General features: G+C 40.6%; 1 protein-coding gene and 1 long non-coding RNA gene across 8 annotated transcripts in view; one reads left to right on the top strand and one right to left on the bottom strand.

The window, feature by feature from the left end:
• Nucleotides 1–26,313, bottom strand: part of nrp1a (neuropilin 1a) — a 189,275-nt gene that overhangs the window by 83,181 nt on the left and 79,781 nt on the right. For all 7 annotated transcript variants that reach the window (XM_059971944.1, XM_059971946.1, XM_059971948.1 and 4 more), the window contains one exon: nucleotides 2,674–2,829. In XM_059971944.1, the coding sequence (XP_059827927.1) occupies nucleotides 2,674–2,829 (156 nt within the window). The remainder of the gene's footprint in view (nucleotides 1–2,673; nucleotides 2,830–26,313) is intronic.
• LOC132395407 (uncharacterized) lies at nucleotides 5,277–20,105 on the top strand. Its single transcript, XR_009512602.1, has 3 exons — nucleotides 5,277–5,476; nucleotides 9,819–9,973; nucleotides 14,323–20,105. It is a non-coding gene; the product is annotated as an uncharacterized LOC132395407 (long non-coding RNA).

Here is a 26,313-nt window from a genome sequence, read left to right as displayed (position 1 = left end):
CACTCCAAGGAGAAAAGGCTAAGTTCACTCAACCTATTTTCACAAGGCATGCTCCCCAATCCAGGCAACATCCCTGTAAATCTCCTCTGCACCCTTTCCTGTAGTGAGGTGACCAGAACAGAGCACAGTACTCCAAGTGGGGTCTGACCAGGGTCCTATATAGCTGCAACATTAACTCTCGGCTCCTAAATTCAATTCCATGATTGATGAAGGCCAATACACTGTACACTTTCTTAACCACAGAGTCACCTGCGCAGTAGTTTTGAGCATCTTATGGACTTGGACCCCAAGATCCCTCTGATCCTCCACACTGTTAAGAGTCTTACTATTAATACTATATTCTGCCATCATATTTGACCTACCAAAATGTACCACCTCACACTTATCTGGGTTGAACTCCATCTGCCACTTCTCTGCCCAGTTCTGCATCCTATCAATGTCCCGCTGTAACCTCTGACAGCCCTCCACACTATCCACAACACCCCCAACCTTTGTATCATCAGTAAACTTACTAATCCATCCCTCCACTTCCTCATCCAGGTCATTTATAATAATTATGAAGAGTAGGGGTCCTAGAACAAATTCCTGAGTCATACCACTGGTCACCTAAATTATTCACCCTGACACCGATATCCTCTCCTTGATTGAACCAATGAGTTGGGAAAATTGATCATTTCAGAGCCTCTGCAGATTTTTTACACCGTATATGACAGAGTTCCATTTTTGGGAACGGTTCTTAATCCAAACTGTTCCTAAGGTGGAAATGAATAAGAAACTCTGTGTGTGTGTGTGTGTGTGTGTGTGTGTGTGTGTGTGTGTGTGTGTGTGTGTGTGTGTGTGTGTGTGTGTGAGAAAGAGGATCACAGAAACGGTCGACAGGAGAGTGAGCGGATGGCAGAAGAGTAGCCACCAGTCAGCCTAACTGACCTGGGCCATGAATCTGCTCAGCACAGTCATCTCTGTTTGGCCTGACCCAGCGCTCAAGCATTTATGGCCCAGGGTTGGAAGTGGGGGAAAGGGTATGTGGAGGAGTGAGGAGCCATGGGAAGATGCCCTGTTGGCACCTAGCAGATACCTTCAGACTTGCAGCAGCCGGGAAATCCATCCCCATCCATCCCACTGGTCCCCTCAATGCTAATCTGTACGTAAACTGCCATTTGTAAGCCGGAGAGGGTCTGCAATAAGATGGAATGCATTTCATCTGGGGCTGATGACTGATTGCTTTTCATAGATGATAAACCCCCTGCTTCCTGTTTTACTCGATTTCCCTCATCCAGTATTTCACCATAGCTGCAAATTGACATCATCCTGGTTTTGTCTGAAGACAGTCATGAAACATTAATTTCAAAGTTACCCACATTACCTATCCCCACATCCTTTGGGCCTGTAAAAGGTCAGATTCTTTCCTTAGTCATCACCTAATTTTAAATTAAATTTTGGGAGTTATAAAAATAATTTACTGCTGATATTTTTATACCTTTTCTTTGCTTTCTTGATTTCCCTTTTTTTTGTGTTGTCCTACATTTCCTACCCTCTTCAGATTTTCTGTTGGATTGAGTCTGACAAGTGCTTTCTTCCACCTTAACCTTCTTTCTTTGGACCTTGTTATCTGGCAGGAGGTGGGAGGGATTTGGAATTCACTGCTTCTTGTTGTGTGCAAACATTCTTCCTCCAAACCCTTTAAATCACCTTCCTGAGATTAAGATTAGCTTTATTTGCCGCACATGCATCGAAACATTGAAACGTAGAGTGAGATGCATCAGTCGTGTCTCTGACCAACACAGTCGCAGGATGTGTTGCAGGCCGCTCACCAAGCATCGCCATGCTTTCAGTGCCAACGTGGCATGGCCACAAGTCACTAACCCTAACCCATATGTCTTTGGAAACCAGAGCACCTGGAGGAAACCCATGTGGTCACAGGGAGAACGTGCAAATTCCTTACAGACAGCGGTGGGAATTGAACTCTGATCACTAATCTTGGCACTGTAAAGCATTACGCTAACTGCTACACTACCTTGCCACTTGAATGTCTCCCATTGCTCTCAGATTCACTTATCTATAGACAACTGCTTAAGGTTCACTTTTTCTACTATTGCCTCAACGCAGTAAAACTGGCCCTAGACCCTTCTTACCTGTTTTGCCTTTGTCTTTTCCTATGACTCATAATGAATCATGATCACCTCCCCATAATACTCTCCATTGATAGTCCTTCCACTAGTCCAGCCACATTCTCCAGAACTATTTTCAGAATTGCCTCTCCTAATTTTATTAGGTTTGCTTCACTATAGCTAAAAGAGTTTTCTAAACTGCTGCTTTGCTACGTTATACCATCTATACCTCATATGCTGTATTTCAGTTAATGATATTTCCTTCAATGTTTCTTATCAAATTTTGGATGCGTATTGTCTTCTAACTAGGGCATTATATGGAAGCAAGATGTTATTGAACGGGATTGCTTTTTTATTTTGTCTTGCTGCTGGCAACATTTGGTATAGCAGGGTCTGCAAGGAATGTTGTTGAACATGAGTGAATCCACATTTTCGAGATTAAACATTAGAGTTGCATGTGCTCCATATAATTGCACTCAGAATGCTGGTGTGCTTGATACCTTCCGACAACGAATACAGAAACCCACCCAAACTAAATGATGACAATTACATAATTTATACTCACTTTCCGATAAATTCTTCTGGACAATGGAATAGTTTGCTGAGAAGCCGTCCCTCGCGATTGCTGTGTCTGTGTGCAGTGTTAACGACAAAATGCCTGTGATAGACTGAATGCGTTCGGGAGCAACCTGGCCACAGTAGCGTCCTATATGAAGCCCAACTGAGAGGGAGGCAAAAAGACAAGAATAAATAAGTTCATATTATAATTTTTTCCTGTGAGTTAGAAAGTTCATCAGTCACATGAGAGGTAACAATATTTATATGAAAAATCGCCTTTCTTTATTTATCTGGTTACCAAGCACTAAAAAGAACATTTAGTGCCAAATCAAGCCATTCATCCAAATAAGGTTCGGTGTACTCTTCACATCAGCTTCTTCCCACCTCTCCATCCAACCACATCAGCAAATCTTCTCCTTTTTCTATAGTGCAGTTATCTTGTTGAATTTATCTGTATTTATTGTAACAATTTAGAGTTATGGTGATCTCCATTCCTTTCACCCTCTAGGTAAGAAACTCCCTTGAAATTTGTCATTTAGTTTATGAGGAACTATGTTTATGGCCCATAACCACTCCTCCTTTCCAATTGAAGACTTCTTAGCATCCAAAGTAAATCAAACCTTTCACAAACTTAGCACTGTAAGTCATCTCTTGATCACTTCCTTTTCTCCTTCTAGTGAATTGTCTCAGACAGTCGTTACTGAATATGAGAACAAATGTCTGGAACTATTTGAGAAACGCAGGTATTTGGTTAAGAACGTAACTACTAGATGTTGGGTATGAGGTGGAGCATTTTTTATCTCCTGCACTAATTGTTGGGATTTTATTTATTTTTAATAATAAGCATCAGAAGTGGAATCGACATCCTGAGAGACAGGATGTTGGTAAGGTTTCCAGATACAGGGAATAGGGATTCATATTCTGTAGGAGGTTATCTTTGACACTTTAGGCTGGGGTGGGCTAAGGGATTAAGAGACCAGTACTGCAAGAATAAGCTTGGAAGGTTAATGAGAGGGTGAGATTTGTTTCCATGTGAGTTCAGATCTGAACACAAACGTATATGAAGAGAATATTTTTATTAGCATTTATTGCTCATCCTTAGTTGACATTGAGAACGTGATGGTGAGCTGCTGCCATCCTACTTGTAAAGTTAGTGCCACCGTGTTGTGAGTCTCTTCCCAGGATGACCACCAAATGTGGATTAGAAGTCACCTCTGGAACCAGATTCAATTTCCCCTCCAGACTTTCACAAGGAACACTGAAGGCAAAATGATGGATGTAGGAGGTATGATCGGTGAAGTATGAAAAGATTGTCCAATCACAATACGCCAGGAGGGATGAATGGACAAGGGAATCATGGCAGGGTGATCCCTGCAGAAAGCGTGGAGTGGGAAGGAGGGGTAAGTAAAGATGTGTTTTGGTGATAGAATCCTAATGGAGTGGGGAGAAGGAAAGTCAAGATAGCTATAGGTTTATAAACATAATCTCTCTATGATTCTAATACATTGGCAGATGAGTGAAAATAATCATGTGCCACATCCCTATTCAGGAACTGGAATTTTGTGCATAATGCAGTAGAAAAAGAATAAGTCCTAGAACTTCACCATTCATTGCAGAGGTCATAGGAAATTAGAAGAGCAACGTTCCCTCTACTTTTTTTTATATAGCTGTGCAGACCAACCATTGCTTGAGCAGGAAATTTTTACCCAGCCTGAAAGTTAAACATTTTTTTTTTGTAATCTGCACATCAAACAATCACAGCCCACAACTCACAACACAAGAAAACAATGTCAAGCAGCCAAAACAACTGACAGGCACAATGGCTAAAGTAAAATGTTTTGACGAGACGGCATTGGCGTTCAGCGGCCAGTGGTTTATTAACAATGAGCTACCGACTTCCTTCCTACGTTTATTGTTACAATTCGTAACAGTGTTGTAACTTGAAACACTGACAATGTAAATATCTTGAAGCTGTAAAATATTTCAAATTATAGGTTGTGGTACATTTATTATTTACAAAATTTGTGGATTATAGTCATCATTGCATAACTTATTACAGTGTATTTCACAATTATATTAACATAGATTTCAAAATTACATTGGAATAATTTCAAAATTACATTAACATTATATAAAAGGAAATTCCAGCTGTGTTTCATCAAAGGATATGTGCGCAGGAACTTTTCAGTTAACGTGCGGTCGTGCATCCACACAACTTGGAGTGAACAGTGAAGACGAGTGTACTTAAAATCATTGCACTCTAGAAGCCCTCATATAAAGCACAAAGCAATGCTTTTATGAATGTTTTTTCTTCAGCAAGATAATTTTCCAGTAAAGCAGTGTAGGCTAAAAACTGTCAATTTCTCTTTTTGTTTCGTTCACAGTAAAGGTGCCACCTGAAAGGTTTATGGGCTTTTGAAAGATTTTACCTGGTCTACAAGAATAGAAGAGTAATGCTCGTTGAAAAGGGCAACATTAATACTCATGTTGTGGGCAACTCTCAAGACTCAGGAGAAGCTACGTCACATCAGAGCAGCACGATGAAGGCTGCCAAGGACAGGCTCCAAAGAGCAAAGCTGCCTTGGAGATTCAGAGCTGCAGAAAAACAAACACTGATAGTTCTGGTCACGTACCGTTCTGCTTGGAAAGCGCTGCATGGAAGTTCATTAAAATACCTTTGAATTCTAATCCTCCCCCTCCTTTTACCAGTAAAAAGGCTTAGATTAAAGATTCTTCAGTAGTACTCAATTTAGGTGAAAGTTGCTCTAATTTCTTACTAGGGATTTGAAATTACGAAGCAAGCCAGTAGGGTAAGTTTAATTTATTTTCTTATAGCATGTAGTAAAAGCAGGTGGAAAGCAGAACTTTTATGAAGAATTGTATGGCTTAAGATTACACAACCTTTGCCACCCTGAATCGGCCTTGTTCACTTAAAGCAGTCTGCACGTTCCACAGCAGAAAGTGAAGCATAGAAATTACCATATACAAGAATTATCACATGATTGCGGAATATGCTTTGATGACATATTCATGTGACATGCCTTTGCCTGATGCTTTGGCACAGACATTAACTGTTTAAAAGGTCTAATTAAACCCACATTTAGGGATGTGGTGTGTGTGTGTGTGTGTGTGTGTGTGTGTGTGTGTGTGTGTGTGTGTGTGTGTGTGTGTGTGTGTGTGTGTGTGTGTGTGTGTGTGTGGGTGGGTGTGTGGGGTGGAGGGTTCACAGTGGTACTTGCAGGGGGAGTGGGGGAGAATAATTGGTGATGGGATGTTATTCAGTGCTTGATCATCTATGGAGATGGGATGTGAGCTGGGTGAGGGTGTCAGAGTGAGGGTCAGGTTAGGAGACTGCTGCACTGGGAAATCAATCAGTTTGAGATCAATGGGCCAAAGAGGAACCATGTTAAAAATATACTGCTTAAAGAAGACCTACTTAAGCTGATTCCCAGCGATAATCAGAGCCAGTGGGATCTGCACCTTGCAAAGATAAAGCAGTTCTCAAGCGCCATGAAAGCCAGCTTCTGCACGAACATACTGAACCATCTGTAACTCACTTTGGAATTGACTAGGACGGCTGAAGTGGTTTCCAGATGTGCACTGCGTGCTCTTACGCTGAGCTTTCCCTGCCTTAACGCTTCGAATGCATTGAGAATCTGGAAGGAAATTTGCTCTTTATGAGACATGCAGTAGGCCTGCAATTTTGCTTTATGGTCGATTTTTCATTGAAGTTGAATCACATCACACCCAAGAACATGGCTGACCTGATTTCTTGCATCTTTTGTTCTGAGTACCATCTTGTTTTTATCATCTGAGCTCACATTAAATAATATGAGCCACCAGGAGCTTGTGAAAAGTAGCATTTCTGAAAGCAATACTGTGATAATACTGTCAGGAACCCTGCTAGACTAACCAGTCACCAGCTATTCTGGTCATTATTGTACATTTGAGGTGATTGCAGGAGCCCCTAGGGAAATCCCAGGGCACAGCCAGCAGAATACAAGTCATAACTATTTGGTTTTATTGCACTCATGGGCTACATCAGACAAAATTTCTTCAGGCAATCTGTAACAATGATTGTCTGCATTTTCTTTTATTGAAAGTCTGTGAATGCACTGGACTGGAGAAATTATTATAATGATAAGATATGATTTCATATTAAAATAACAGCTTATCTTGCCATTTTTAGATTCTGTCATTTTGTTTGATCCTTCCTATCAGCTTATTTGCATTATTTTGTGATTTGGAACCATATTTCTCCTTAATCAATATATTTTCATACACAGCTAAAGATATCCAATTATATTAAAATAATGATGTATGCCAATTTATTGTCACGTCCCTAGGCTTGGTGAAAATTCAGCTATTTCATAATCTCCTTATAATAGCTAGTGAAACCCACACATTGTTACTCCATAGCCTGTCTTAGCCTACTCATCTTCACACAATTGTGAAAAAAATCATTTCGACAAGCTGCTTTAACAAATGAGGCATTACAAAGTACCCACACTGCTCGCTTCTACCTCCTACCCGAGATACACAAACCTGACTATCCAGGTAGGTCCATTGTCTCTGCCTACTCCTGCCACACTGAACTTGTGTCCTCATACCTCAACTCATTCTATCCTCTTTGATTCAACCCTTTCCCACCTACATCCATAACACTTCAATCCCTTTACATCTACATCCAAAGAACTAACCAGTTTCCTTCCACCATCTGGTAGAACTGGCCCTCAGTCTCAACCACTTTTCCTCTGGCTCCTCCCACTTTCTCCAAACCGTCACGTTCCCCATCTTCCCACAGCCTTAACAGTGATAGGGAGTTCCTCTTACCCATATCTACCCAAAGAGCCTCCACGTCATTCTTCACCATCTCCAAAAGGAATCGTACCACCAGACACACCTTTACCCCACCTGGCCCCTGCCAGGACCACTGCCTCCGTGGTTCCCTTGTCCATTCATCCCTCCTGACTAATCTTCTTCTCAGCACTTATCCATGCAAACAGCCAAAGTGCTACAACTGCCTATTCACCTCCTCCCTCACCTCCATTCAGCAGCCCAGACAGTCCCTCCAGGTGAGGCAACACTTCACCTGTGAGCCTGCTGGGGTCATTTATTGCGGCCGGTGCTCCTGATGTGGCCTCCTCTACATTGGTGAGACCCGTTGTAAATTGAGGGGCAGCTTTGTTGAGCTCCTCCGCTCCATCTGCCAAAAGTGAACCTCCCAGTGGCCGACCTTTTTAATTCTGACTCCCATTCCCGTTTTGACGTGTCAACATACGGCCTGCTCCTGTGCAGTGACGAGGCCAACCTCAGGGTGGACGAGGAACACCTCATGTTCCGTCTGGGTAGCCTCCAATCTGACGGCATGAACAACAACTTCTCCTTCCAGTAAAACAAATACACTCCCCCTCCCCTCTTCTTCTATTTCCCAGTCTGGCCTCCTACCTCTTCTCACATGCCATTCACCTCTCCCTGAGTCATCTCCTCCTTCCCTTTCTCCTCTCCTATCAGATTCCTTCCTCTCCAGCCCTTTACCTTTTCTGCCCACCTGGCTTCACCCTCTCCTCCTTCCACTCCCTCCACCTTTATAGTGCTGGCATTTCCCCCTTCTTTTCCAGTCCTGTGGCATGGTCTCAGCTCGAAACACCCACTGTTTGTTCATGTTACCTGACCTGCTGATATCCTCCAGCATTTTGTGTGTATTACAAGGTAATGGATGGAAATGGTAAAATAGATAGATGCAAGGGCTTTATGTCATCTTACTGAATGGATCCTTAAGGTTGTTATAACTGAGGGTGGTAATAGGGACAAGCACCCAATGGCTTGCGCCTCAAATAGCCTCTGACAACCAAGTCCGACTCCTGGCCTTCACATGTGGCTTAGCTACTAAACTCGGCGGAACCATTTCTACTGACAGGAGAAGGAGCAAAGGGAGGTTACTGGCACCTTAAAAATAGTCACTTCTGGCAGATGGTGCTCATCGGCCATGGTTGGCAGCTCACCTAGGAGAAGGAAAACTCTGATCTCAAACCCCCGCTGCCTTGCAGTTATACCCACTCATGGGGAGGGCTTTGGGAGTAAACCCCGAGGCTGGGAGTAAACCCCTAAGGCAGTCCTACATTGAGTTCAACACTGACTGGCAACTCCTGTATCAGTCTCTGCCATTCCTTTGGGTTCATCAGTTGCATGGAGAGGGGGAGCTTCCTATATGGGCAACAGCTAGCTCTCCATTTTGTACTGCCCAGGCTTGGGTATCCAGACAGCTAGGATGCAATCCCCATGGACAACTCTGACCGATCAACTTGGCCCTCACCTCACCTCACTGAATGATAGAATAGACACAAAGGGACATTTTAAAAAAGAAAATACTCCGGTTTCCTTGAAAGGCAGGAAAATATACTGCAAGGTCAAAGTAGCACAAACCCTTTGGTGTTCTTCTTGAATAACTACAAAGGAAAGCAGAACAAAAGAGCATTAACTCTCATGGGGCCAAGAAGAGATAGGAGCAGAATTAGGCCATTCAGTCTATTGAGTCTGTTCAACCATTCTATCAAGGCTGGTTTTTATCCTTCTCAACCCCATTCTGCTGTTTTCTCTCCATAACCCACGATTCCACAGATTCATCACCCTCTGGTCAAAGAAACTCCACCTCATTTTCATTCTAAAGGAACATCCTTCTACTTTGCGACTGTGCCCTCTGGTCCCCACTATCGGAAACATCCTCTCCACATCCACTCTATCTAGACCTTTCAATATTAATAGATTTTTACGAGATACCACTTCATTATTCCAAACTCCAGCGAGTACAGGTCCAGAGTCCTCGTATATTAACTCTTTCATTCCTGGGATCTTTATTGCGAACCAGCTCACAATACTCCATGTGTGGTTCAAGCAAGGAGTTACTACTACCTGATTCTGAGAGGTCAATTAAACATTTATTTCAAAATTGAAATAACACAGATGAGAGAGAAAGGCACCTTAAGGCCACTTCAATAATGAATTAGGTACAACTCATCTGCGTTGCACAAGGCCACAACACCCGTCATGGTGATAGAACACAGAGCCTGGAACAGTACAGGCCCTTCAGCCCACAATGCTGTGCCTAACTCATTAAACCAGTAATTAAATTTTCCATGTTTCCATGCAAAGAGATTATTCAGCATTGCAGAAGGCCTGACAGAGACCTGCGGTATCTGACCACAGTGGATCAAGAGCGGAGGGAGTGAGCGTTCATTCACAGCCACGCCAGTCGCAGAGTTGATTGTATATCATCAGCATGCCTTGGGCACCAGAGTACACAGCAGGTCTGGCTTTAATTCTTCTATGTGTTGAATAATATGCTCTGTGTTATCAAGTTGAGAAATGGCAATTAGGAGTGATAGCCTTAACCCAGTGTCAGACGGTGCATGGTGTCAATCGAAGACACCACCATGCCTGGCAGCTCATGAGTCTCAGGAGCTCCTCAGGGGTCCTATAAAGCCGTCCTACGAGCAATAAATTAGAAATCAACTATAAAGAGCATGGATTTGAAAGTATTACAGAGGAAGCTCTCCGCTGCACTAAGTGTCAGTGCAATTAGACAAATGTAATGATGCAAATCCCAGAAAGTGTTCTGGACTAGGAGTGTTCATAAAAGATGCATCTTGGCTTTTATTACCCAGGAAGCTTCATTTCAGAAAAGGAAAATGTAAAAAGAGAAGGCAATGAGAATGTTTATTCCTACCCCTTTTAAAGCCAGCTTGGAGATGAGAGCATAAATCCATCCTGTAAAGGCCGGTATAAACTTGTTGGCCATTTGAAGTATCAAATCTCAAGATGGCCATAAATGCAGCAGTTCGAACCTCTGAGCATCCAGCCACTGGATTCAAAGGACCAGACCTTGAATTTGCCTGTTTATTTTTGTACTGTAAAGCTTTAATGCTCACGTCAATTGTTTAAAACTGGGATCTCTCACATGATAAACATGCCTGGTATCAGTGCCTAGCAGAAATCTTAGGTGGAGCAAAGTGCTGTTAACAGATTAAAGAAGGCCCTGACAATATTTTCCAGAGGGAAAGAAATTAGAGTTAATTAGAATTTTTGCAGTATTTGGGGGCTTTGGAATCCCGTGAGGAATTCCTGTTTGCTGTTATCTGCTTGGCCTGAAAATGGTCTTTTGGTGGAATTCCCAGTTCCTGAACAGCTGCCTCTCTCTGACTCCACCCACTGAGCACCCGCCATTTCACAGATTTAGGTTCCACACCTATTTCTTTTCTGATACGCCTCTTTCCACTTCAAGAATTTAGATGCTAATGGAGATTCCCATCCAAACTTTCCTTAGAATGACACTGGCACAAGAAACAATCTAGGATGGGTTCCATGCAGAAGATCTACAGCCCAGGGTCAGCTGCTGTTCCATTACTACCCTGTGATGTGTGGCAGCTGGGATGCTGTGTATTTTACTAATGATCTGTTCTAGTGGAAGAAATTTCAGTCTATGGTAATTTTATACATGTGAATGTCATTGTTTATTTGCTTATATTTTGCAATTAGATCCATGTGCAGATACCAGTTATTAGGTATGACCATGGTGGATACGATAGGGTCTTTTATGAGACTTTTGGATAGGTACATGGAGCTTAGAAAAATAGAGGGCTATGGGTAAGCCTAGTAATTTCTAAGGTAGGGACATGTTCGGCACAACTTTGTGGGCTGAAGGGCCTGGATTGTGCTGTAGGTTTTCTATGAAACATCTTCCTCCAAATTTGGTAGGTATGACATATGTTAATCAAAAGATTGGCCAACTGCTTTTTTTTTAAAGAGCCCTTTTGGAATTACTTTTTCACATGGTTTCTACCTTATCCAATAGTAAAAACATTTAGTACAAAGCCATCTTCTTGAACCTTGTCAAATCTTAATGATGTTGGGGTAAACTTTTTATGCAGAGAGTGGTGAGCGTGTGGAATGGGCTGCCGGCAACAATGGTGGAGGTGGATACGATAGGGTCTTTTAAGAGACTCCTGGATAGGTACATGGAGCTTAGAAAAATAGAGGCTATGTGTAACCCGAGGTAATTTCTAAGGTAAGGACATATTCTGCACAGCTTTGTGGGCCGAAGGGCCTGTAATGTGCTGTAGGTTTTCTATGTTTCTATGTTTTCCAGGCCAAGGCTCTTTTTATATAAAAGTACATACCCTAGAATATTGCAGAGGATAATCGTGATTACTACGAATATGTCTAATCTTTGCACAGGAGGACTCCTTGGTCTATGGTCTATTGTCCATTGAATGTAGGACCTTGAGAGGTCCCCGGCAGATAAGATAAAGGAGAAACCTAAAACATTCTGTAAGTATATTAAGTGTAAAAGGGTAGCTAGGGATAGAGTAGGACCCATAAGGATCTGCATGGTCATCTACGTGTAAAGCCATGTGAAGTGGGAAAGGCTTTGAATTAATATTTCTCATCTGTATTTACTATGCAGAAGATGGAAGCTAGTGAGCTCAGGGAACCTGGGAGCATAGCCAGATTACAAAGGAGGAATGTCTTGACCCGAAACGTCCACTGTTTTCATTTCCATGGATGCTGCATGAGCTGCTGAGTTCTTCAAGCATCTTGCGTATGTTACAAAGATGTTAGAGATCTTAAAAAGCATAAGGGTGGATGCCCTAGGATGTTCTGGGAAGCAAGGGAAGAAATTATTGGAGCCTTGGTAGAGATTTTTTTATCTTCCACTGATGAGGTACTGGAAGATTGGAAGATGGCTAAGGTCATGTCTTTACCTAAGAAGGGCAACAGGGATAAGACAGGGAGCCTTCAGTGGCGGGAAGATTATTGGATGGGATCCTGAGAGACAGAATTTGTTTGGAAAGGCAAGGACTGATTCAAGACAGTCAACATGGATTTGAGTGTGGAAAATCTGTGTCCTTTCGAAGACGTGACTAAAAAAAACGGATGAGGATAAGATTTTAGATGGTCTACATAGATTTTAGCAAAGCCTTTGACAAGGTCTTGCATTGTAGGATAGTCCACCTGGGATCAGGGATGAGCTCATCAAAAGGGTACAGTTAGATGGTTGTTTTTTTTTAGATGAGAGGCCTGTGACCAGTAGTGTGCTACAGGGAAAAGTAATGGGTGCTCTTTTGTTTGTCATACATATTAATTAATATGCAGATGGAAGGATTAGTAATTTTACAGATGACCCCTAATTAGAGGTGTGGCGGATAGTGAAGAAGATTGTCTAAAGCTGGAACAGTATGTAGGTCAACTGGAATAAATAATTCACATTGTATATTGATTTGGACAAGGCTGAATAAAGCTGGATGTTAAAGATGTTATTGCATCCACCAATCAGAAGGGTAGAGAATTGTACTAAACCATAGCAACATACACAAAATGTTGGAGAAACACAACAAGTCAGGCAGCATCTATGGAGAAGAATAAAGAGTCAATGATTTGGGCTGAGACCCTTTATCAGGACTGGAAAGGAAAGGGGAAGAAGCCAGAATAAGTTTGGTGGAGGGGGAGGAGTACAAGTTGGAGACCTAGGAGAGTGCATTTGGTGGATTATATGCATATTGCACCCCAGCAGCAAATATAACAGTTTTATTGTTACCAGGTCTTCGCATGCTACTTGAGCAGGGAGGAATCCTTTTAAAAAAAATTTTCTTTAACAGCTTTAGCTCTGTTAGAAGATGACTGCAGTTTCATAGATAGGAAGGCTTGCTTTTCAGCTATTACATAATATGTGCAATCTGGAGTCCAGCCTGAGGAGACAGCCTTGTGTAAGATGGAGGTAACCTAGAGAAGTGCATGCAGACCTACAAAGTTGGAGAGCTGTGAAAGCCAGGGTAGAAATGCTGAATGACAAATAGAAGAAAATGCATGTGGGGAAGCAGGGTCACTAAAGGCGAAGCAGTTCAAACACAGCCAAGTTAGCTCAGGGGTAGCAAGTAAAGGCACAACAAAATGCACGTGTTGCATATTGGAAATCATTCCTACAAACCGTGTGTGATGAGGAAAATATTACAGGTCTGTGGAATGCTTGTGATGGGACCTACAGGGACAGAGGCAGGGTCAGACTCGTATTGCCATTTCAACATTATGTAGTTGCTCCCAAGTTGAGTCAAGCCAAAGCACACCATCTGTCCTGAAGATGGAGCAGTTAAATCAATGAGCCATGTGCATCACAAGACTATGGTGAAGCCAACTGGAAGGTGCTCTGTGAAGCTTGTGAGCCCACAGAATCAAGTGTTATACAAGGTAGATTTTATTATGGAGACAAGAAAGATCTCACTCTTGTATACTTGGGGGTAGAAGGCCGGCAGCTGAGACTGATAGAGGTACCACGTGACAAGAGAGTAGATGCTCAACCAAACAATTCACTCATGAATAATTACAGAATAGGAAACCAAAAGTGCAAGAATGTGCAAGCAGGCAAGTGGAGGCTGCCTGAGCAAGTCACTGCTGTGGGGACACAAGAGCCTGTGGATGCTGGAATCTGGAGCATCATGTTACCTTCTGGAGACACTCAACACTTGTGCAGCATCAGTCGGAAAATAAGATTTATCAGTGTTTTGGGTTGAGACTGCATCAGGTTGAAAGTGGTCACAACGGGCTGCTCTTGCTAAGGGATACAGAGACAAAGAGGATGAAAATCATATCATGTTGTTGCCAGATACAGAAGAAGGCAGAGTCATTGGACATCCACCACGCCACACATCGTAAGATGCCACAATGAGAAAAAACACCATATCTCATCATAGGATTGGACAAGGAGCCAGAATTCAAGGGTAATTCTAGAGAACTTTGTGCTACAGTAAACACACTGATTGGACAGTTATTTTAATGTTAATTCTCCCTTCTTTTCATTATTATAGAGATGTAGTTAATACAAGTAATGTCTGTTGGTACCACTTTAAGAATGTAGACAGGTTTTCTCTATGGCATTGACATGATTACTCAGTGGATAGCTTGCCAGGAAGTCTATCTGTCTGCTTGTGCAAAAGCTGTTTGTCTCTTTAGATTCAACTTTAACATGGATTACTGCTTTGCAAGATGTAACTCCTTGTTGGTTTAAATTACCACAGTCATCAAGTATCTTAGAGAGAGCTACTGAGACAAGAATCACATGCAGAAATCGCTCAGCACCATCCCTCACCTTCAGAGAAAAATATTTAACATTCCTCTTGGCCAACAAAGGAGAAAAATGCCACCTCATCTACTTTACACAATTTTCATTAACTTACTTCTATTCATTATTAATCATCTATCCACTTCTGACAATTGTCTTTCCCTTACTTTCTCCTGTTTTTTTTGTAACCCTAGCAAAGGAGTTGGTAGAATTTGGTAGGGTGGGCAATATATTTGGTGTGATGGAAAATATACTCCTAGGATTTCTGTTACGTCTCAAATCAACGAAAAATTATCACATGCTTATTCTGCTTCCTTTTTACTACCTCAATGTACAGTTCTTATGTACGGCAAGGTCTACATGGATAACTAGTACACCAAAGTGTTTCCACAGTATCTTGGTGCACATGATGGTAATAAACCAATGTTATCAATACCCCCCACCATGTCACAGTAATCCTAGGGGGGAGAAATGATATTTAGCTTGGGGCTAGTTGTGAGCACAAATGTAGTTTTCACTGAGAAGAAGACTAATTCCCCAGGAATCTTAGTACTGTCAGTGATTCTTCAATCAGTTCTTTTAATCTTCACAGCGCATCATCAGTAAAGACACAGCAAAAACGTGGCAGATGTTGGGAAATGTATGATAATGCATTTTGATAAAAGGAACAACAGTGCAGACTGTTATCTAAATGGAGAAAAGGTTCAAACATCAGAGGTACAAAGAGAATTAGGAGTCATCATGTAAGATTTCGAGAAGGTTAACTCACAGTTTGAGCTTGTGGTAAAATAGGCTTAAGTCAGCATGGTTTTCAAGGGGAAATCTTACTTGAGTAATCTGTTAAAATTATATGAGGAAATAGCAGACAAAATAGACAAGAGAGAGTCAATGGACGTCATTTACTTGGATTTTCACAATGCCTTTGACAAGGTGCCACATGTAAGACTGCTTAACAAGATAAGAGTCAATGGTATCATAGGAAGGATACGGGCATGGATAGAAGACTGGAAGGAGGCAAAGGGTAAAAAAAATTGCCTATTCTGGGTGGTTGTTAGTGATAAGTGGTGTTCTGGGAGGATCAGTACTGGGATCCCTTCTTTTCATGTTATATACCAACAACTTGTAAGATGGAATTGATGGCATTGTGGCTAAATTTGCAGATGATACAAAGATAGATAGAGAGGCAGATAGTGTTGAGGAGGCAGAGAATCTTCAGAAGGACTTGGACAGATTGGGAGAATGGGCAAAGAATTGGCAGATGGAATATAGTGTAGGGAACTGTATTACCATGCACTTTGGTAGAAGAAATAAAAGCATAGAACATTCTCCAAATGGGGAGAAAATTCAAAAATCAGAGGTACAAAGGGACTTGGGAGTACTTGTGCAGGATTTCCTAAGGGTTAACTTGCAGATTGAGTCGGTGGTAAGGAAGGCAAAATCAATGTTAGCATTCATTTCGAGAGGACTAGAATAAAAGAGGAAGAATGTGATGTTGAAGCTTTAAAAGGCATTGTTTGAACTTGATATGGATTATTGTGAGCAGCTTTGGGATGCTTATTTAAGAAAAGACATGCTGGCATTTGAGGTCCAGAGGAAGTTCACAAGAATAATTCCAGGAATGAAAGAGTTAATATATGAGAAGCACTTGTTGGCTCTGGGCCTGTACTCACCAGAGTTTAGAAGTTTGGGGGGGGGGTGGATTTCATTGAAACCTATTGAATATTGAAAAGACTGGACAGAGTAGAAGTGGAGGGGATGTTTCCAATTGTGAGTAAGTCTAGGACCAGAGGGCACAGCTGCAGAGTAGAAGGACATCCATTTAGAACAGAGATGAGAAGGAACTTCTTTAGTTGGAGTGTGGCGATTCTGTGGAATTCATTGCCATGGACGGTTGTGGAGGCCGAGTCATTGAGTACATTTAAAGCAGAGGTTGATAGGTTCTTGGTTAGTCAGGGTGTCAAAGATTATGGGAAGAAGGCAGGAGAATGGCGCTGATGGAATGGCGGAGCAGACTTAATTGGTCAAGTGACCAAATTCTGTGCCTATGTCTTATGGTCTTAAAAATAACGTTCAGAACTCCTGACTGTTGTGTATTGAAACTAAAGATCCCAGGAATGTTCAGAAGATAAAACAAGATATGTGTAAAGAGAAATTCTTAACATTGCTGACAAAGAATTTTACTGGAGAAACCACTGGGGGAAAATGTGACAGATCGAAGCCTTGACAATGTGTGGTAAAGAACTGCTTCAAGGTTGTAATTCTTGGAAGAGAAGCAATGGTATAGTCTACAATAAATTAATTTAGCCTACAATCAATGAACATCAAAAAATGCTGCAGACTGTAAATCTGAAATAAAAACTGAAAATGTTGGAAACACTCAGGAGATCAGGCAGCATCTGCAGAAGGAGAAACAATTAACATTTCAGATCCAGGATCCTGATTGTTGAAAAACATATCCAGCTGTAGTAGTCTTCCCGAGAAGAAAATCTGCCATCTTCACCTTATCTGTCCTATGTGTGACTCCAAATCCATCAATGTGATTGCTGATTGTCTCATTTTCAATTAAAGATGGTCAATAAATGATACCCATATCCCCTAAATAAATAAGAGTACTGTATTTCTGAAACAATTGTGATACTGTAGTTCATAAAAATGAAGTCATTTTAAATTTTGAATACATGAGGGGAAGCCACTTATACCAGCTGCCAATTTTCATTTCCAATAACTTCAATAGCTTGATCTGATATTTTAGATATAAAACATGTTTGAGATTCTGTTGGCATCAACATAAGAAAAAAAATAATGTATGAAAAAGATAGATGAATTGGCAATGTTTTTCACAAACTAAGACTGGATTTTATTTATTGAACCGTTGAAGGAGTTTGTCTAAAGTAGTGGTTCCAAACATTTTTAAATGCCATGGACTAATATCATTAAGCAAGGTGTTTGTGGACTCAAGGTTGGGAGCCCCTGATTTAAAGGATCATGGCTGAATAAAAAGACATGATATATTCTATCTCCTCAATCAGCTCTCATATTACAAGGAAAAACAGTAATTATCAATGACTGGAGAGTGTAATTATGATGAAGAAATGATTGCTGATGAGTTACAGACTGTAGCCTCTGGTTCTTTGCATGTCTCTAATAATAAAATGTTCTCTACTGTACATTTTGCTAATATCCAAGTCAGTTGAAACACAAAAGCATTTAACCTAGAAGTATTTGCATGCGACTTAATCTCGTTAGAACTTTTGGTGTTTTCATTCCAACTACATGAATAGAGTTTTAATGATCTTAATGCCTTTTTGAGCATTGTGCTTAGCACAATGAGAGATGATATTCAATGGGAAGCATTTCATAGCATTTATTTAACACTGCCTTTAGAGAGTCTGGTTTAACAGTACTATCTGGTTAAAGTCTTGCTGCAAGATGGGAATAATTAAAACTTGTTGAATGTAGTCCATGACACTAAGAGACTTATTAGGAGCACGGCAGATCTTCTCGCCCGTGCGGAGGAAATTTTTCCACTTACCTAAAGAGGTCTTTGACCTCTCATTAGCTGCTGAACTGATTTATTCTGGCAAGTGCCAGTTTCTTTGCTCTGACATCACTTCCAATGCAGTTTGGATTTTATTAACATTATGGGGCTATATTAACACACAGGACTCTCATGTGAGTCAGGAGGACAAATAACTATAGCCAAAAATGGTGGTACTGAAATCAAACTATGGGGGCAGCCAAGCAGGAAATGGAGGGTGACTTCAAGGCCAGTTAAAGCAAAGTAATCAACCCACTCTTCTTTCTAAGATGTGGTACATTGCAATTTACATTTTAAACTTTATTCATGACTGATCAGCAATTTTGTCAATCTCTCCTTGTACTTTTGCAGTCGCCTCCTCTATTCCCACTGCCTTCCTTGCACATCACCCCACCCCCCACCCCCCAAATGTGTGGCATGCAAAATTAATTACTTTACAAATCATTTCGATACACCATTAATAGGAGAGAATCAAGCATCAGCCCTTGGGACTTCTCTACTTCTTTTCCATTACCCAGTTATGAATTCATGCTTGTGTCCTACCCTTGAAACCGCCTGAGCTTAGTCTCCCATGCAGTAATTTATCAAAGACCTTTCAGAAGTTAAGGCATAGAATATGAAATATCTTCTCCCTGTCAGAAAGGCTTGATATATACTTCGGAAAAAACTCTTCCATTGATGACACAAAATCTATGCCTTCTAAACCATGTTAACTGGCACATTAAGATACTTTTGCAAAGCACTTTTGTACTGGCTATCAGTATTTTCATTCAGGTTCAATCTTAAGTGAAACTTATGGATCTTTAGATTGTGTACTTGGACAGAAATATGGCTAACAAAATTCAAAACGGACATATTTAAATATTAGGCAAACTAAAAAGAAGGAACAATATAAATATGAAATAAATGGATTTAAACTTTTGGAAATACGCCTGGAAATCCACTCATGTATCTGCTTGGTGTTAAGGTAACACAATCTTCTCTGAACTCAGAAGGTAATGGAGAGGACGGAATGAGAACAGTGTTTAGCATAATGCTTTACAGTGCAGTGATGTGGGTTCAATCCCTGCCAGTGTTTGTAAAGATTTTGTATCTTCTCTGTATGACTATATGGGTTTCCCCTGGGTCCTCGGGTTTCCTCCCACAATTCTAAGGCTATGTTGGGCCAGAAGCGTGGCAGTTCTCCAACTGTGGTGGTTGTTGATGCAAATGATGCATTTCAATGCTTCATTGTACATCTGACAAAGAAATCTAATCATTATTAAAACTTCACTTCATGATTGTGTGGGACATTTCAGAACATTATCCAATGTCTGCAGTATTGCTGAGATTCTATTTTTTGGAACATAAGATCAGGATTTCGTCTGCTCATTGAGGATGTCATAAAATATCACCATCCTCCAAAATTCTCCAATAAAAATATAGTTGTTACCAATTTAATCCTCGAGGTATTTCTGTCTCACAGCCTGTTTGCCTCATTCATCTTACTAAGTGAAAATTGACCGTCATGTTTGTCAACAGGTCAGCTGTAATAACATGAGCAATTAATTTTCAAGGCAACACTTTGAAAGCCCATTAGTGCAAAAAGTTGCAGAAAATAAATGTTTCTAATGACATTGCTTCACACTTCGCTTCAACTTTTGAGACTTTTGGAATCCATATTCTTCCTCCCCTACTTCATTCCTGTGGTATCATTTTCTCATTATTAAGTGCTGATCCCTTTGCACTAGAAAAGTACCACATGGTGAAGATAACTTGAAATAGAGAGCTCTTTACCCTCGGTCTGAAAAGTGAGTAGCAAACTCTGAAAAGCTGAAAAACTCTTCAGAAGAATTTGGAGTAAATCTCTTGTACTTTCAGTGACTGTTCCCTTCTCTGGCTGGGCTAAAATTGTATCAGTTTGGAATATTCTGTAACAAGATCAATCAAAAACTATCAATATGAAAAACACTAAAAACTGAAAATCTGCTATATAAATAGAAAATGCTAGAAATACTCAGTAGGACAAGCAACTGGGTTCATTGATGATCCATTAGAACATGGAAGATCTTCAAACTAAAAGTTTAATTTCAAATAACATCAACCCTTTTCCAATGTCCTCAAACTGCTTTCAACTCTCTTCACTCCTGTTCTGTTCCTTGTCTTGGTAAATAAAATACATACATCTACATTAAATTGTAATTCAGTTCTCTAAAATAATCCAATCACAATTTAATTTATATTTGGGCTGCACAATAATCAGAAATTAGAATTGATAGACCATAAGATCATGAGACATAGGAGCAGAATTAGGCCATTCAGCCCATTGAGTCGGCACTGCCATTCCATCATGGCTGATTGCGGATCCCATTCACACCATACACCTGCCTTCTCGTCATATCCTTTGATGCCCTGACTGATCAGGAAATTATCAACTTTTGCCTTAAGTATACGCATGGACTTGGCTTCCACTGCAGTCTGTGGCAAAGCATTCCACAGATTTACCACTCTCTGGCTAAAAAAAAAATCCTCTTCATTTTTGTTCCAAAGGGTCACCCCTCAATTTTAAGGCTATGCCCTCTAGTTTTAGATATTCCCACAATAGGAAACATCCTCTCCACATCCATCCTATCTAATCCTTTCAGCATTCGGTAGGTTTCAATGAAATCCTCCACATTCTTCTCAAGTCCAGTGAGTACAGGCCCAAAGCTGCCAAACACTCCTCATATGTAAACCCTTCATTTCCCAGAATCATCCTCATGAACCTCCTCCTACTCTCTCCAATGACAACACATCCTTTCTAAGATATGGGGCCCAAAACTGTTGACAATACTCTAAGTGCGGCCTGACCAGTGTCTTACACTCAACACTATCTCCTTGCTTTTATATTCTATTCACCTTGAACTAAATGCCAACATTGCATTGTTGTGTGATTGGGATGTACAAGCAGCAATGACAAGACCTCCTTGCCCTCTCTCTGCTTTACAAATGTCAGCAGCTACTTTTGAAAAGTTGTGTAACTGCCAAAAAGCAAGAAAGTGGCTTCTTTTTTTTTTTGTGGCATTCATTATCAAACTTTTGATTGCGTCTTGAAACTATTTCTAATCCCTGGTAATGTTTTATTCTTAATTGTTTTATTAGTGTTTTGAAAGCTCCCTCAGGAGTTAGGACTAGTTCTGTGCGTCAGTTCAAACAGCTGCATTCATTTCAATTTTTTTTACTAAACTTCTGCATCTCAGCCAAATTAGCCCATACAAAATGGTCAAAGTATTCTTACTGGGAGCATTTTTGGCGATAGCTAAAACAAGATTTTCATTGTAGTCTACTTCAACATTCATGAAAACAATGTCACATGTCTGGCCACATCTTGTTACATGACCATGGAACATGGTGATATCATCGCCCTACATATGCACTTTACAAAGAATATCAAAGAAAGCCACTTCAACAATGCCAGTTGTGTTTATTTTATATACAGTTCAAAGGCATGTCAAAAATGCTCTTGGTGCTTGCAAACAGGATTTGTCTGAGCTGTTTTGGCAGGCAACCTGCAAAATGAGTGACCTTGTATTCTTTTAGGTAAGGCCATTCAAGTAATTTTAAAAGCAAACTTTTAGCAGAGATTAAAATCCAACTTTCACAAGATCAACCCTTCCACCCTCTCCCCCTCAAGAGAAGCAAGTATTTCTAGAAAGGGACAACAAAGCTCAGTTCTGGAAGAGTACAGAGTTCCCACTGTGGAGAGTCAATGACAACATATTAGTAAGATATCATCGTTAAAAACATTGCCTTTGGACAGGTCGGTATTGTTTGAAAATGATCAAGTGGCTGTTGGAAAGAGAAATCCATAGAAGTGAACAGAATTTCATCTTTTATTAAAAGTGGCAAACTTGTTGGTGGAACTCAGGAAATGGAAGGTTAAAGAGAAGGCCAAAATAGATCATGGATCAACACTAAGCTCAAGCACTCAATGTTTGATGTATTCAAATGATCCCCAATTCTTAATTGTTCATGTTAACCAAAATTTCTTCTGCCTGCTCAGTTACAATGTGTTGCATGCAGTATGAAGGTTGCATTTCAGTGTTCTGTTTGCTTCTATTTCACAAATTTGGATGAGCAGTTCTTTGTGTATTAATGACACATGTAATTATGAAATCAGGAGAGGACAACAAGTTGCGAAACAGCACAGGGTTAAGCCAACAGTTTTTATAAAATATAATTTGAAAAAAATACCTCTTCAGGGGAATCTTTAGACTTGATTCTTTTATATAAGTTACAGAACCTGGGCCTCTGTACTTCCCTCTGCAATTGGATCTTTGATTTCCTAATCAGAAGACCATAGTCTGTGCGGATTGATAATAATACCTCCTCCTTGTTGATGATAACACTGGTGCACATGAAATAAGTGTGCTTAGCCCACTGCTCTACTCTCTCTGTACTGATGACTGTGTGGCTAGGTATAGCGCGAATGCCATCCATAAATTTGCTTATGATTCAACCATTGTTGGTAGAATCTCAGATGGAGATGAGAGTGAGAACAGGAGAGAGATATACCAGTTAGTTGGGTGGTGTCGGAGCAATAACCTTGTACTCAATGTTAGTAAGACCAAAGGGCTGATTATGGCCTTCAGGAAGGGTAAGACAAGGGAACATGAGCCAATCCTTATGGAGAGATAGAAGTGGAGAGTGTGAGCAAGTTCAAGTTCCTGGTGTCAAGATCTCTGAGGATCTAACCTGGTCCCAACATTTCGATACAGCTGTAAAGAAGGCATGACAGCGGTCATGTCTTTTTAGGAGTTTGAGGAGATTTGGTTTGTCACCTAAGACACTTGAAAACTTCTACAGATGTACCATGGACAGCATTCTGACAGGCTGACTCATTGCCTGGTATGGGGTGGAGGGAGATTGGTGTTGCTACTGCACAGGATCGAAAGGAGCTACATAAACTTTGCTCCATCATGAGTGTTGGTCTCAGTAGTGTCCAAGACATCTTTGTGCTGAACTACATATACCTGTCTGGACACGCCCCCTGCTGACTGCTCCTGTGGCTCCTCCCACAGACCCTGGTATAAAGGCGATTGGAGGCACAGACCCTTCCTCAGTCTCCAGGATGTTGTGTGGTGGTCACTTGCTGCTTGTTCTTTCTTCCAGCCAATAAAAGCCTATATCTTGCCTCACGTCTCTGAGAGTTATTGATGGTACATCAGTCTTCGAGGAGCAGTGCCTCGGAAAGGCAGCACCCATTGTTAAGGACCCCCATCACCCAGGACATGCTCTCTTCTAATTCTTACCATCAGGACAGAAGCCTGAAGGCACATAGTCAGCGAATTTTCCCCTCTCCCATCCAATTCCTAAATGGACATTGAACTCATGAACACTACCTTACTTTTTCAAAACTATTTCTGTTTTTGTACAACTTTTAATTTAACTAATATACTTATATACATGTATATACTTACTGTAATTGATTTACATATTTCTTTCTTTCTATATTATCATGTATTGCATTGCACTGCTGCTGCTGAGTTAACAAATTTCACATCACATGCCAGTGATATTAAACCTGATTCTGTTTCTGATTCTGATACTGATTTTCTTTAAGTTTGCCGGAAGTGAGGTTGGCTGTGATTTTTTTCTGGCCACAGTGCAGATTTGGTTGCAAACCTGCATCAGATTTGACCTTAAATCAGTGAGATTTAAGGACTTCATCTCAGCAGTGATGGCAGCACGGTACATAGTGGTTAGTACAGCAAGTTACACTGCCAGCTGCCTCGGTTCAATTCCTGCTGCTGCCTGTAAGGAGTCTGTATGTTCTCCTCATGATGGCATGGGTTCCTTCCCGGTGCTTCAGTTTCCTCCCATACTCCAAAGACGTACCAATTGATAGGTTAATTGTTCTTTGCAAATTGTCCCATGATTAGGCTATGATTAAATCAGGGGACTGCTGGGGCTCTTTGATATTCTTTGGAAAGTGCTCAAAGGCTTATTCCACGCTGTGTCCCAATAATAAATAAATAAACAAACAAACAAATACACGCAGGTTAATGAATTCAAGGTGCGGACAAAATATGAGCACCTGCATTTCTGTCAGGGCTCTGGACCAAACAGACAGTTGGGTTGGATTTCAGTGGGTGCTGAGGACAGGTGCAGATTTACCCCAATGACTGTCAGTGCTTTGAGTAGATATGAGAGAAAATGAAGGGAGCATTTCCCAAAATCTAACACACTAACAAGGCAGAATCCAAGTCATTGCTCCAAATGAAGTGCACCCAGAGGTGCACAGATGTCACACAGTTTTTTCCTAAGAGTCCACAATATGTTCTGATAATTGAATTAGATGAACTAGCTGTCCTACCTAGAGCCTATGGCCTTTAATGAATTGAAAGCATGCATTGTGACATTAGTAAATGCATTCACATAAACTTTCTTTCCATTTCTCTTAAAATTAATTAATGTTATAGAGTGGAGATTACTATGTGCATGTATTAAAGGCAAATGAAAAGCAATAAAGAACAATAAGAACACATTAGCATGGACAAGCCATTGATGGTTCTTACCTACTTCACTTGCACTAATCAATTATGATTAAGTTGACAGTCTCCTATCTGTTCCATAAAACCTGCTGCTGCTGTAAATTTAGACTCATTTCAAAAGAAAGAGTAAGGACATCGACTTCTGTTCCACTGACGCACTGGCATCAATGAGTTATTTCAGACATTAGATCATAATATATAGTGAGGGGCCACATGTGATCCAATCTACAATATCCTCATAGAATATTCATGAATTCTACTTGCCAATTGTACAGGATGATATTGGTCCCATCAGGTTTGTGGCTGTTATCATTAGTTTTTTTTAATATTTACTTTTAATGTCATATTTTAGCAAATCATGTCCAGACTGTTGAAGTGTGATGAAATCAGCAGCCCAAGTAGATCAAGAACCTTGAACATCAGGTCATGGCTGAACTGCTTCTAAGAAATGTAGTTTTTTCTGCTTGCAACTCTACAACAAACAGAATATTTCATGATATTCAGAGCAAGAAGAAAAGCAGCAGGGGTGGCTGGAGACCTAGACTTCCTCTTGTTAATAAATAAAGGAAATTAGCAGAGTGTTTGTTTTTCTTCACAATCTAAGGACCTAAAAAATGTGGACTGAGCAATTTCTGTGAATGCAGTGACATGAGTTAGTCATTAATTAAAGAAAAAAACAGAGGTACTTTCATTCTTCAGTTAAAAAAAGAGGTATTTCACCCCCAGTGAGAATTTCCATAGCAACAATCAGTAGCTGATCACTCAGTGTTTTGAAAATTTGCTTCTCAGTCAGAATCAGTGCTGACGCACAGAAACAACGGCAATCAGCTTCTCCCACTGTTTTTATTCTTGTTTTGAATATCATGAAATATTCTATTTATTATACAGCTTCAAGCAAGAAAGGCTACATTTCTTACAAACAGTACAGTGATGTCAAGTTGTTCAAAGTGCTCACTCTGCTTGTGTTGCCGATTCCATTACATGGAAACAACCTGAACATGATTTTCTAATATTACATTAAAAAATCCATTTTAGTCAGCAGAGTTATTTGGTGTTTATTGGGATCCTTTGTTTGCTGCAGGGAGTTCTGGGGCTGTATATTATGGATGGACATACCACAATGCATCAAAATCTCACAGCAAGAGGGCTATTACAAATTACATTTTTTAACTTGCGTATCAAAAACAATTGGGAGATGGTTTTAAGAAAAGAAAACAATCCTCCTAACCACTGGTCTGTAATACCAAGCAATTACCAATGCACTTCAATACAGTGAATCAGCAGGGGTTCCTGCCACCATATTATAAGGTATGGTCTGCTGCCTGAAATACTTCACTCCAGGGACTCTCATCTTCTCCAAGCAATGCAAGGAAACAATAGAACTTAAGAGCAGCACCATTGCTCCTGATTTTAAAATGGATTATGAATCTACGATGGTGTTAGACTTTCTCGGATGTGGAAGGAAGTGTCAGCTTGATCACAATT

This window comes from Hypanus sabinus, chromosome 6 (assembly GCF_030144855.1).
Source record: "Hypanus sabinus isolate sHypSab1 chromosome 6, sHypSab1.hap1, whole genome shotgun sequence".
Lineage (NCBI taxonomy): Eukaryota > Metazoa > Chordata > Chondrichthyes > Myliobatiformes > Dasyatidae > Hypanus > Hypanus sabinus.
The sequence above is the reverse complement of the archived record's forward strand: the minus strand, read 5'-3'. Positions and strand labels throughout refer to the sequence as shown.